This window comes from Anas platyrhynchos, chromosome 11 (genome assembly GCF_047663525.1).
Source record: "Anas platyrhynchos isolate ZD024472 breed Pekin duck chromosome 11, IASCAAS_PekinDuck_T2T, whole genome shotgun sequence".
In the NCBI taxonomy this organism is placed as follows: domain Eukaryota; kingdom Metazoa; phylum Chordata; class Aves; order Anseriformes; family Anatidae; genus Anas; species Anas platyrhynchos.
In genome coordinates, this window is record NC_092597.1 from 5,690,990 (window position 1) to 5,704,789 (window position 13,800).

General features: G+C 38.4%; 1 protein-coding gene across 7 annotated transcripts in view; it reads right to left on the reverse strand.

The window, feature by feature from the left end:
- Positions 1 to 13,800, reverse strand: part of MYO5A (myosin VA) — a 101,717-nt gene that overhangs the window by 25,759 nt on the left and 62,158 nt on the right. For all 7 annotated transcript variants that reach the window (XM_072043547.1, XM_072043543.1, XM_072043544.1 and 4 more), the window contains exons 15-25: positions 12,049 to 12,210; positions 11,676 to 11,773; positions 10,923 to 11,009; positions 10,715 to 10,823; positions 9,353 to 9,564; positions 8,256 to 8,412; positions 4,324 to 4,563; positions 3,573 to 3,821; positions 2,356 to 2,449; positions 1,323 to 1,471; positions 463 to 576 (exon numbers count right to left, since the gene is read on the reverse strand). In XM_072043547.1, the coding sequence (XP_071899648.1) occupies positions 463 to 576; positions 1,323 to 1,471; positions 2,356 to 2,449; positions 3,573 to 3,821; positions 4,324 to 4,563; positions 8,256 to 8,412; positions 9,353 to 9,564; positions 10,715 to 10,823; positions 10,923 to 11,009; positions 11,676 to 11,773; positions 12,049 to 12,210 (1,671 nt within the window). The remainder of the gene's footprint in view (positions 1 to 462; positions 577 to 1,322; positions 1,472 to 2,355; positions 2,450 to 3,572; positions 3,822 to 4,323; positions 4,564 to 8,255; positions 8,413 to 9,352; positions 9,565 to 10,714; positions 10,824 to 10,922; positions 11,010 to 11,675; positions 11,774 to 12,048; positions 12,211 to 13,800) is intronic.

A 13,800-nucleotide genomic window follows, 5' to 3' on the forward strand; every position in this document is an offset into this window, starting at 1 on the left:
TGTGGAAGCTTTCAGAAACAGTAACAACAGCCTGTAAAACCAATTGTGGAGATAACTAACCTAGACAGAGGGCAAATGGAGTGAGTTGTGGGATTGCTCAGTTAAGAAAATCTCTAGTAGGCACAGGAAAAGCTTTGCACCTGCCAACTGCCAAGCATAGACCACAAACTTGACAGCTCGCTGCTGTTTTCGCAGTCTCACTCCTGTAGGACTGAGAAGGGACAAAACGAGGAGTTATCTTGGAACATACTGAGAATGGCTTGGAGTTGCACAGCACTTATTCATGATTATTACCCATTAAAGAGACTCATATTTCTGAATATTTTAAAATAATCTGGGATTTATATTACTGCATATGCCAAGGGAAAGTACATTCTCCGAGTGAGCTCAGCCACTGATCAATGAAAAGCTGTGGGTTTTGTTTGTTTTGTTATTGTTGCTTCTATTTTTTTTAAACATTACCTCCATCCTCAGTGGTAAGTCTTCTGCTTCTGTGATCTCAGAGCTGAAAGTATATTCAGATTCATTGCTACTGTGAGTCGAATCCGTTCTTTTGTGTCCAGGCTTGGGGATGCTCTGGAGTGCAAATGAAACAAATCAATACTGCTATATGCTTTTGCCTGTGACTGTTTCTTCATAACTTACAAGTTAGCTTGTAATATTTTCAGTGTTATTCCAGAGCTATCACAATTTATAAGAAAAAGTTTTTGATTCTGGTCTCTTGTGTCATCTAAAGCCTGTGAGACGTAGTTCACAATCAAATTTATGGAGACGGGTCAGATCCTGTAGTAGCAAGTATTCCTGCAGAAAGCAGAATCAAGCAGCAATACAGCACTTCTTGGGAAAGAAAGGCTCGCTTTATAGGAAAGGTGCAAGCAAGGTAGAAAAGCACAGGCAGCAATTCTCTAAATTTCCAGATGTTACAGTGAGGAATATTTTTTCCCCCTGACATATCATATTTCTGGAACTACCTAAAATTTAATACTGGCTGAATGTTGCACAAATAACCCTAACACATGTGAATAACTTCAGGGCAAAGTAAGGGCAGATGGCATGTGCATTACCATTAGTAAAGTCACAACAGAAAATTAGGCTTCTTCCACAAAACTGAAAATAAAAAAATAATCAACCAAAATTTTTAAATGTGTTTGCTTCAGCTGAGCTAAAGTAATTGATCAATGTCTAAAAGAACAAATTCTGTTTTCAGATACAGGTAACAACCACACAGCTGAGAGCAGAATCAATTACTAAATTATACCACTCATTTCTACCTGCATACATTCACGAACAGCTTTTGATTTCTCAGATATTTAGCCACTTACCACCATTAAGTTCATTTCATCCTTGAGATCATCATACCGCTCCTCTAAGCGGCTGAACTCATTTAGCAGGTTCTGATACCGTAACCTTTCATCATTCAGATCTAGCTCCAGCTGTTTCGTTTCCTCCACTAGCTTCTTTTCCATTGCCTCTGCCACGGAGAACAGGAAAAAAGTGAGAACTCCAGCTCTACCTACCATGCAGTGCATCCATCCTGTAGGTACAGGACAGGTGTCTGCAGCAGAACACATGCTGAATGCATTCCACTATGTGAAACTGGTTGGTGGTATCAGTGCTTCCGCAGGCACTGATAAAGCCAAATATATGAAAGGACCAAAGAATTATTGTGGTAAGCACAGAATGGGACACTCACTCAAGGTAGTTATTCTGCTATGGGCTTGCATTAGCAGTTCCAGAAGGGAGGAAAAATGGACACTAGCCCATTGTTTTATTATGTAAGAAGCAAAACATGAGATGCTCTACGCCGCAAGCACACTAACCCTCCTCAATGCAGTTGTCCCTGTCACAGCCCTAACACCTAGAGCTGTGGTCTTTCTGGCTGCTGCCCACACAATGGAAGTGGCAGTTGCCACAGCAGCTGACAGGACTCAGACATTCTGGCTCATACTTACACCTCTCTGAAGAGGTAAGCACCAGGCACCCAAGTGTCTTCCTACACATGAAGTACAATATTTGTGTTTACAATTTGTAAACCACACTGGAAAACCGTGCTGCAGTAAATTTGTTGTATTAAATATCAGACCTTCTTTTATAAAGTAAAACTTTTCAGCAAGAACCCTCAACCAAAAAGACCCCAAACTCTTAGGACTTTGCAGAAACTCAAATAGTAAATAATTTTGATGCATGTGAATTCTTAAAACAAAGTAACAAAACCATTAAACTAATAAGGAGTATAAAGTCTATTTTGTATACCTCATTAATAGTAATTGGCAGATCAGCCAAACGCGGACAGTAGAGCACAGCTTTACAAAGTAACACGAAGTACAAAATCCAAGTAAAGAGAACAGCACCAACCTGTTATCTCTTTTGCCTGGTCATGGATGCGCCGGTTCAGCTCCTCCTTTTCTGTTTTCAGTAATGTATTCTGATCTTTCAGTTCTGATACCAGCTACAAAAATAATAAAAATATTTGACTCAGAATGCAGTTAATCTTCAACAGCTCCAAAAGAAACTACAGAGTTGTTGTAAAAGTTCAAATACTTAGACTTTTAGTGGTTCCTCGGAGAATGAAATCAGTGAGCTAAGTTATGACATCTTCATTTCTGAAATTACTTTTTTAAATCTATCCCACTGCAGATTCTCTCCTATGTTCTGCATTTGCCCCATTTCTGATCAGATACCAAAACTGCCCTAAACACATCCACTGTGCCATAACATTTTCCAGTGTAGTCACAAAGATGTAGTTTGTTTCTAAAATAAATATATTCCCAAAACAGGAACAAGTTTGGTAGTTCTGTTGTACATTCCATTGCATTTGGTAACACCATAATCTAAAATCCTGCCTCCACCCAAAAGCTGTCCCACTTTAACTGTGCCCAGGTCTGCCAGTTACTTATTTGTTTCTGTTTATGGATATTACACATTCACTTCACTTCATCAATTAATAATTTTTCCTTATATTCATCTAATCTTGAAGTGCTTCACTGCAGGATCACATAACAACAGAATAGCTTGTCCAATATTTAAAATTTGTACCATATCAGCAAGTAACTGTGACAGGGAACAACTCATTTGAAATATTCATGGTTAAAGCAAAGATAAGGGGCTAGTCAAAACCTGCTGAACTAGATTGTCTGCACAGAGTGCTTAGTAGGCTAATTATTTAAATTAGACAGAATATAAGTAGGTACCATTGAATTCTGCACAGGGGACAGATTTCTGACATCTATACAATTATGCTCTTCAAGCAGGTAAAATGATTTATTGGTATGAATATGCTGTATTGGACTAATTGAGTGAGTTTGGGTATTTAATTTTGCAAATACTTTCAATATAAAAATCTGAATAGACTAAATACATATGTTTACATGCAATATATATTTACTATATTCTTCTAGCATAGGTGCAGTTATTTAAGTACCAACCCTATTTAGTGTTGTACTGGTTTAGCATTCCATAAAAATACTGTAAAAGTAACACTTACACAACTGAAGCAGTTAAGTCTGGGCAAAACCTGAGTGGACACCAGGTCTCTGTAAATCAGCTCACATACCTGGGGACTGCATACTTGCCTGCTCAGTTTCATGTTTGTATTTGTCTGCCCATTCCTCAATGGTCTTCTTCTCAGACTGAGTCTGGTGCAGCTCCTTCCGGAGCTTAGCGATCTCCTCCTGAAGGCTGAGAACACGGTTGGTTGCATTCTTAGCCTCTTCCTCGCTCATTCGAAGCCTCTCCACATCACTCCGAAGTCTCTCTGTCTCCGTACTGTACGTAATCTCCAGGCTGTTCAGTTTCTCCAGCAGAGATTTGTACTCTTTGTTCTTTGCAAAACACAACAGAGACATAGCAGCAGTTGGCAAAGTTCTGGTTTAAGGGAGCTTTCTAGTTGCCTACAAAATATACCCAGACAGGGGAACAAAAGAGCAGTTTCCCCACTCCAAAAAAGCTTCAGCCTGTTTTTGCAGGAGAATTGCTTAAAGGGGTGACAGAACAGTCCAGTCTCTAAGCCTACACATTAACATCCCGAACACAAATCAAAGACACTAAAAAGGATCATCTCACCTTCCCCTTAAACTGAGCAAATAAAGTGCTTCATACGAAATACTGAAGTTAAGGGAGCAGATGTTTTCTCTCATTGCTTCTGAGAGATACAAATGAATGCTCTACAGTTTCATTTCTAGTGTGGTTACTTTTCTATCAGTGTTCTTCAGCAGAGAAGAGAACTGATGCCTCACAATGAAAATTCAGTGTATTTTTCAAATGCTTGCCCACAGTGCTACTGAAGAAAATACAAGACTTCCCAACGCTTTCCCTGAGCTTTACCTGCTCATCAATTTTCCGCTGCAGCTGCATGATCTTGTTCTCCAAGCCAATGTGAAGTTTCTTGTAGCGTTCCACAGAACGAGCTTCTATCTTCAGTTTCTTTAGCTCTCTCTTTGCCATCATGCGCCGGTAACAGCATTGCAAGTAAACAATTGCCTTCAAGGTCCTACGGTAGTGCACACGAGCCAGCCAGCCTCTTACATGTTTCTGAATAATAATAGACTTGTGCTCTCGAAGCATCTACAGTTAAGGAAAAACACCACAAGGGGTATTAGGGTTAGAAACGACACCTGCTCAGTTCAATAGACTCCATAATGAGAGGTGTAAAGATGATGTATTTAGAGACACCTTAGTCTGAAAAGAGAAACTAATGATGAATAGTAAAAGAAATGAATATGGAATGAATTTTTAAAAAACAGAAGAGTAAAAGAAGATTGGAACAAAGAAGATAAAAGGCAATAAAATGAAAAAGAAATGAAATTTAAAACATAAGAAGAAAGAAAGAACTGGAGACATGTTGAAGAACCAGGCATTCCTTTGTGTTGAAGTCAGATCAAGGTAATTACAAAAATACATGGTACCTGTTGGCAAGATTACAAATAGAATCCAGATGACTGTAATTTATTTTTTTGCTGCCTCTTTTAAACTTCCTGGAAGCATTGACATATGCAGCACAGAATTTATCAATATACAGTTTAAAATTCACTATGCTTGATATATAATGCAGCTATTACACACTATAACTCAGAGTATATTACAGCAGCTCCTAATAACAGCAATACAATAGACTAGCTGACTAAACTACAAGTTCCAGTAAGCTTTTGTTTGTTTGTTTGTTTGTTTTTATGGCCTTTTCTTATATTTGCCAGCATGGAAAAATACTTCTTTCTCTATTTATTCTAATCAGAAATTTTATGCTGTTTTAATTCCAACTCATTTAATGGCAGAAGTTTTAACCATAGTTTTGAGTTGTAAAAAAAAAATAAATTAATAGTAACTATTTTTTAAAAATCACTTTTAATGAAAAACAATCAAGAATGTCAGTAACCATTATCAATGTGTCAGCCAGAGATTTCCACTCTGAAGATTCTGTGTGTTTTTGGATCCTTCACCCATGGATTCAATCAGAGATCTACCAGGTCTGGAGCACCTGACTACCAGCAGATCACAGCTAGGCTGGGAGAGTCTGCCCAAAACCACAAGGCTTCCAGGACTCTGAGAACTTTAGAGTTCACTTAAAAAAAAAAATAATAAAAAAATTGCTTCTGCAAATTGAACAGCTTATTCTGAAGAGCAAAACTACTTAAGATTTTATATTACTTATTGGATTTGATCGTTACATACTTACATGGATTTACCATAAAGCTAATAAAACAAACTAGTAGTGCAATAAATTTTTATTTTCTTTCATACTGTTTAGCAAATGAACTGCAATGTGTTAGAAAAGTTACATTTTCAGATCAATGAATTTAAAAGGGGCACTAGCAAAACACAACATTTTTAGATATACTCCCTTCACATTCATTTTTAAAGAAAAAACAAAGACTTGAAACATCAGCACTTGACTAAAAAGCACACCTAGGTAAGGAAGTATATCTCTTGAAAGTACAGCAAGGTTAAATGCCAAAGTCCTTCTGACTGCGTGTCACACAATTAGCATTCCTGCCTCCTCCTTACATGTTTCCTGAAATAGTCCTTCATATTACCTGTGGATGCCTTAACAACTAAAATACAACTAGCTTTCAACAGTTTCACCTCAAGCTTGGAAGCAAGGAGTCACACTGAATACCTCCATTGTGCAGGGATGGTCTTCATCTGCCAGTGAATTCTCACACCCATGTAATCCAGTGATGAAATGGTACAGTCCAACGTAAGGTAAGAGTATCAGAAAAGTTGCTTAATTTATCAGGTATTTTCCAGGAGAACTTAATAGAAAAGCTGTGAAGGAACTTCTTTAAGAAGTTCCTCTTTAAGAAGGAAATTCCTTCTTAAACTGACAAGCACATCACAAAGTCTCGGGCAGAAGCTTTCCCCGGAATGCGTGAAATAGATGATTCAACCATTTAAAATTCCTTGTGCTAGTCATGTGACCTCCAACCCCTGTCCTCTGTTATAAACACAACAACAGATACCTTTCACAATCCTAACGAACAACACGTGTGCCATATATTACTTACAGAGTCACAGCTCAGCCCAAGGGTGCAGTCACAGTACAACCTTTCAGTTTCACTCATCTGCAATCAGCATGAACCTCAGAACAGCCATGTTTATCTTCGCATGGCACACAGAGCTTGTGCTTCTGTCCCTGTGTCTCAGCCTTAATGAAATTCCACCTTGTGAGGACAATGTCTACACAACACGTCAGACACACATCATGCACTTTCCATCCATGTTATGAACTTTGTGTTTTACTATGGTGAGCAATCCACTGCTCTAAGGGGACATTCCCTGACAGGCAAGTCCAACCACTTCTTAACAATGATACCTCCAGAAATCCGCCATCTCTATTAAAAGGAATAAAACAGATTTAAATAGCATTGCGCTACAGGACAGATGCGGTGTCTATCACTCACAAGAGTATCTTCAGGCATACTGAACCAGCTACCATTTTCCTAAGGGTGGCCTTTAGTCTGTATTTTGCTGCAACCTGTGTCTCACTGTCACATCTATTAGCATCAGGTCACTGTTGAAAACATATCTGACTATCCAGCAACATAAAATATGGTTTCTAACACTAAAAATGCTAAAAATTCTAATAATAAATACTTGCACTAAAAACAGTTGAGTCAAGCACAGTGAACAGAACTTACTAGTCAAAAATTTTGATCACAGAACGCTTGTTTTCAAACATCCTGGTTAGTATATGAGAGGATGATATAATTTAGACGTGCGCATGTGACTATGTAGGCAACTTGAATACAAATGAAAAATATACAAAACTTCAAATATAAGAAAAATGTGTGCAACGTAAGCACTAGTTAGCCTTCAGTTTTACATTTTCGCTATGTGGCTGCTTAGGAAAAAATAGAACTCTTGGGTAACTTTTCAATGAAAAACAGGCTGGCTTTTGAGCCTAGTTAAAACAATTCGCTCATAGAAGCGAATTGTCAGAAATGCTGGCATTTTGTAATCAAAACATTTTAATCATAATTCTGTTTCCAGCCCTGTAACCACCAAAGAGGAAATACTAATTTCTCAAAACAATTTTATTTTTTATTTTTTATCAAGCATAGTCAGAAAAATGTCATCAGTATCACATGAACAGGGTCATAGCAATTTATCTCCAAAACAAAACCAACATCAATATATAAAAACCGAGAACATGCTGAAGTTTTAATTTCCTATTTTTGTGGGTATCTCCATGCTAATATTCATGTCCTTCAGTATTTTCTCTAAACCCTGACATAATTTCACAAATTCTTTGAAATTAGAGATGGGATAGGATACTGCAGCATATATATATTAATGTGGGCAATACTGATTTGGACTCATGGAGACATATCCACACTAGTTTATTTTCAATATTTATTTTAAGTGCCTCTATATTCTATGTAATGAATACAAATATATAATGAATGTAATATTCTATTACAATGAATGTAATATTCTATGTAATGAATAAGTTTTCTGAAGAGTAAGCCTGTAAATCCCTGTAAGATACTCCACTGACTGCATGGGAAGCCTACGTATGCATATTAGATGACAATGGGAATACCTCTAAAATGACTAGTTCACTGATTGCAGTATCAGATCTTTCTAATTTCCAGGTGCTGCCTTTCCATCCACACTGTGATGTTTTGTTTGAGCACTATGCATAACAGCACACACACACATTTCAGACTCCCAAGTGAACACCACAGAGCAGCTTCATCCCCCGAAGGTATGTGGAAATAAAGTTAAGAGTGAAAAGGTAAAACACTATGATTTCTTACCATTTGGTACTTGTTCCTGGCCATATAACCTCTTAAGAGAGCCTGAAGAGCAATAGTAGCATCTCGCATGCACTGGTATCTTTTCCGGACCACATACATACGCTGGAACTTCTGAATAGTGATGGCGGCCCGTGTTCTCCGTAGGAACGTGGCATAGCTATACAAGAAACATTACAGTAATACCTGTAATTAGTTTCCAACATTTGAATACTATTTTTACATCCTTTAACCTTACTCTCTCTTAAGAGCTATATGTTCTACTTCACTTTCTTCCTAGTGTTGTCAGTAGTACTGCACATGTACTTGCTATTCAACCCTATGGCACTATTACAGAATGACAAATGAACAGAAATCTTGCAAGGTTTTCCACGAAATGTTTTCACTTCTTCTAAAAACTGTGCTATTGAACTGACAAAATAAATTTGGCTTCATTTCTCATCACCTTTTCTTCAGCTTTACAACTATTTCCACTTCCAGACTTCCTCTCCTCACCTCAACATATAGAAAATGGTTGCTCATACTCAGTCTTCTCAGCAAGAAAATTACATCTTGACATAAGCCTCTCTCCCAAAGTAAATTTTTACAGTCTCCATAACCACCTTGTCTTTGAATGATGCTACCTTCACTCCTACTCTTTTTTCTGGCTTATGAAGAGCCATTCCTCAGGTGTAAACCCAAACAAATGACTCTGGCTGATGTATCTCCCTTCACAGCTGCACCCTGGATGACAAATAGCTTCTCCAGCAGGACAGACAGACCCAGTTACGAGTGCATGTGGAAGCTGGGCAATAACAATTCAACCAGAAGTCCTGCTTTACCTCACCTGCAGCCATATCTCCTAGTATTACTTTTACTCTGCTCCCACTAACAACATACTGTTCTAACCACCATCTGGCTGGGGTGCTACCATCTTCTTATGAAGGTCAAAAACAGGCAGGACAGACACACTCATTATATTCAATTTCCTTAATTTCCCTGGAAAATCGTTTCCTCTCAGCCAGCAGAGGAAGGAGAGAGCAAATGTATCATATTTAAATGTCCTACTTAAAGGGATCTGAATCAAGGCTAGCGTGGATTTTCCCAAGAGTGCTGCTTACCATCGTGCTTGATACCCTCTGACATATCTCTGAATGGTGATGGCAGCCTTCCTCATACGCACGTACTTCTTTCTCATCAGCCAGCCTCGGATTGTCTTTTGGATGCGGATACAAGCAGCTCTCAACTTATCTGCCCTTATTTTTTCCAGGTAGGCTACTTGACCAGCCCGAAAAAATATTTTTGTCTTACCAAACTGGTACTTATCCTTGTCCTATTTTCAAAGGTAAAAAGATGATCAGTTACAGCATTAAATGTTAGTGGATTAAAAAAGGCATGAAGGCTAAATTAAAATACAGTTAGTAAAGAGGTAAATTTAACTGTGTAATACTACAAGTAAATCTAGACTTGTATAGGCTAGTGGAGGAAAGGAGTTTCTTTATATGATTCTGTTAACAAATTAATACAGTAAGGCCACAAGTAGGGCCTAAAGGACTAACATAAGGTATTTGCTTAAACAAGAACACTGAAGTCTACAAGTCATGGAAGGCTGTAAGAGGTGAAAAAGAGGCCCAGAGGATGAAAACAATACTGCACATTTGTAATTTCTTGCTTAAATAGTAGATGGCCCCTCCCAGTGGTCCATCTTCAACCGTATTACACAGTAGAAAGGAAATAGCTCAGGTTCCACATATGTACTCCTCATTCACTGCCACCAGAGCTAAGCCAAAACAAAACATACCTATGCTGCTCACACACATCTGAAATTTCAGAACTAAAACAAAAAGAGAATAGTACTTTTATCTTTGTAAGGCTGTAGTACTCCTTGGAGAGAAACTTTAAGAGTATACAAAGGTATGATTAAAAAAAGATTAATTTTGTTGATTTATTGATATCAAGTTGAAATGAATGGCAAAGAGCTTTAGCTTAGGATATGTTAAGATTTTGTGTGCGCACACAAACCAGAAGATTTTAGTTAAGAGTTTAGAAAGCCAAGCTCCAACCTGCCTGAAGAGTATTTATTTTTCTTCTTTCCATAAACTTCCTACTACTAGAGCTGCACTTCAGTAAGAAAAATTTTCTTGCTTTTGTATCTTTATAAACATTCTTTCTTTCTCTTACTAACTTGTATGTCTGAGTAAGTCGTGATTAACCACCTTCTATTTGAGAAATACTTAGAATTGTCTCTTTGGAGGCGGCCTTCCTTCACTGCTCATTGATCCTTAAGAAATCCCATCAGTCTGGGTGCAACTTGGCTGTGTTGATGTCATAGGACATTTAATGTAGGGAAATATAGAGCTATGACAGAAGGAAGGAGGTAAAGCAAGGGGCTGTTGAGGTATCACAAAGGCTGATAGCACTGAGTGAGGAGACCTATCTTTGTTCCTTCAAATTCCAAATGCTTTAAGCACTACGTCTAGTACCAGAATTAGCTTCTCCAGGACATTTTTACATGTCTGCTTTCGATCACCAAGAACATCTCTCTGCTTCATCAGAACACGGTAACGGCTGAAGAACTCTTGGTATGTCCACCTGTTCCATAAAACAGAAATAGTGTCAGTCCACACAATGAACAACTCTCTTAAGAAGAACAGCTGTAGATGAAAGCAATCTAAAAAGCAACAAACACACCTTGAGGGAAAGCCAGCTGCACTGATTCGGATGGTCTCCAGGACACCACAAGCTCTCAGCTGCTGCACTGCCCGCTTTTCATCAAATCTATGTAGGAATAAAAAAAGCCTTTGAGCGTGAGGTTAGTCTTGTCTTACATGGTCCCTTTGGATCTGTGAGACGTGACGATTGGATAGGAAGTCCAGGCAGTGCTTCCACAACTCAGCAATAACAGATGACATTCTGACTGGGGAATTCAGATTCACCTGAGCCCCTCAGCTCCTCCAAATGCTTATCTTGACCCATCCCACTTCTCACCAGTCTGCCTGATACTCATGGTCATGGAGGTCTTTATGAGCCCAGATATTAAGCAGGCACTTGAGAAAAGTTCTAAGCAAGTTCATATATGAAAAATAAAAAAGGTAAGGAATAACTGAAAATAAGGAAACAATGGAATCTGCAAAAGCAAGTTCCATCAGCTGTTACATATACTTTCAGTCAAATTCAAAACAGCTAAAAATGAAATTGCAGGTATTTTTTCTCATATATTATCACACAACAGAAAATGCTCATAAAGTACTTCTCCCTCCACTCAACCCAAAACATCTCCTGCTGTAAGTACACATAGTAATGCACAATGAGTACGTAACAACAGAAATGAAACACACCACTTCATTTCTGAGTGAGCAACGTTTAGCAGAGCCTCAATTCTGTGAGTCCTTGTGCAATTCCCTTCTTTCAAAGGCCTATAAAACCATACAAGAAACAGCTTACGTGAATGGAAACTTGAAGTCATTAGGTTTAATACAGCGCACGTAGTGTGGAGTTGTAGCGTTCAGGGTTTCCATCAGCAGATGAAGAGAGTTTCGGAACTTTTTGAAAAAGAAGGGAGAAACATCAGGGAATAACCTCAGGAATCTCAGTCACATTTGAAATAATCTTAGGAAGCAGGTTCAGGGATACATGCTAACTTGTAATAATGTTTTTGGTAGTAAACACAACACCAACTTGTTTTTGTTATGGCAACAGGTTTTAGTTTCAGGTACCATCTTCAGGTTAACTGTATTACAGTGAGATGTCTAAATGTTAGGCTTTATGGGAGTAAAATTCAGAAACATTACTTTTAAATCTGCATCTTCAAACTCACCTGATGCCCCACAGTTTTCTTATGTTCCTTGCTGGTTTGCCCTGGCCTGGCCTTGGCTGGTTTTACAGCAGTTCGAGACAATGGCACACGGCCTGAAGGGGTTGCTGACGTGGGACTGAGCACCTTCTCCTCATCCTGGAATAACTCTGGTAGCAGCTTAAACTGGTAAGAGCAGAAAAAAATACCTAGTAAGTGATGGCACGCATTCGTGTTTAAGGTGGTTACAATCCAGGCTCATTTTTTTCTTCAGCTTCACATAGCAATAATAGGGACAAAAAATGTAAAAGAGCATTCATTCAAGCTAGTAGCGTAGTGAGTGGGCCAGGATAACACCAAAAACTTTGTGGTTTTGATCAGTGAGTCTCCTTCTGACAACAAAATTCTGATTTGAGTATTTTTTCATAGAGCAGCAATAGCTTCCACGTGAAAATGCTAGATACTGACAGCAGTTTCATAAGTACCAGTTGCAATTATCTGGCTGCTTTGATGTAGGCAGGAAACAACAGGGTCCTTTCATATTCCAGTGGTGCATAAGATTCCTGTAAGTGATTGAGAAATATCTAGGACACTGAATAACCCAACAGGCAACGAAAAAATGTTCCTCCTTTATCAATCTAAATTGAAACAACAAACTTAAAAGAGGAACTATCAAAAAAAAACCTATAAATTAAATATAATAATAATAAAAAAATAACAACCAAATTCATGTATTCATGAATTCATGAAGAGCTACTCTCAGGCCAGTGGGAGCAGAAGAAAAACCTGACCAATCTTTCCAAACATCATTCAGAGCTTCTGGTTCCCTTTCTCTAATGACTATAAGATACACCCATACATAATAGCTGCTTTGAAGTAACTTATAACTAAAAATAATACCATCAGGTCTTTCTACCAAAAATGTTATCTCTTCAGAAGCATTGTAAAAGAAAGAATATCTGAGCGTCTCTAGCTGTCAATGAATAATCTTTAATCTAGCATCTGTGCATTTTCTCCCAAGAGATAGGAGGCATTCAATTTTCAGTACTAGAAAGTGCTTGGGCTAAGTACAACCTAAAAAATAAAAAAATTGTTTTTGCCTTATAAAACTTAGTGAATGATATGATATGATATCATATGATATCATATGAATGATATCCAATGAAACATGCTGGGCAACAAAATGGTATTTGTGCTTTGTGATTGTGCCAGATGGGCTAGCAGAAGGCATCAAATGTTTCTCAGTAGCATCTAGCACAGCACTTCAGCTTAATATGAGTATGAATGCTATGGAGGTATCCTAAATCCCTGAACTAAAAGAGGAGTATTGCAGCTCAGCTTTATCTCACCTGAGTCTGCCAGGTCAGGAGCAGTCACCTTAGATTACCTCTGTGGCAGGTGGGAGAATGACATCTCCAGAGGGTGATTTAGCCCATCTCCTTCCACTGACTCAACAAATAGTTTAGGATAACCAGGCCGCCACCACCTCGTGCAGCTGCCTGCAGTCAGATGGAGGGAAGCTGTGTGTGCAGCTATCTGAGGTACACAGCCAAGTCCTTTAATTCCATACAGAAACTTATTTGAATACAATATGCTTTGTCTGAAACCGCTGATGCTTTAACACAACACGGGTGCAGGTGGGGAAAAGGTCCCCAGTGTCTGGTTTGGGGATGGATGAGCTTTTCTAAGCTATCAAGCACATAAGTCTCATTCCTTCCCTCTTTCCAACCCTGTGAAAGCCCACCTGTAAATATGGGCAAGTACATTTCAAAGTTA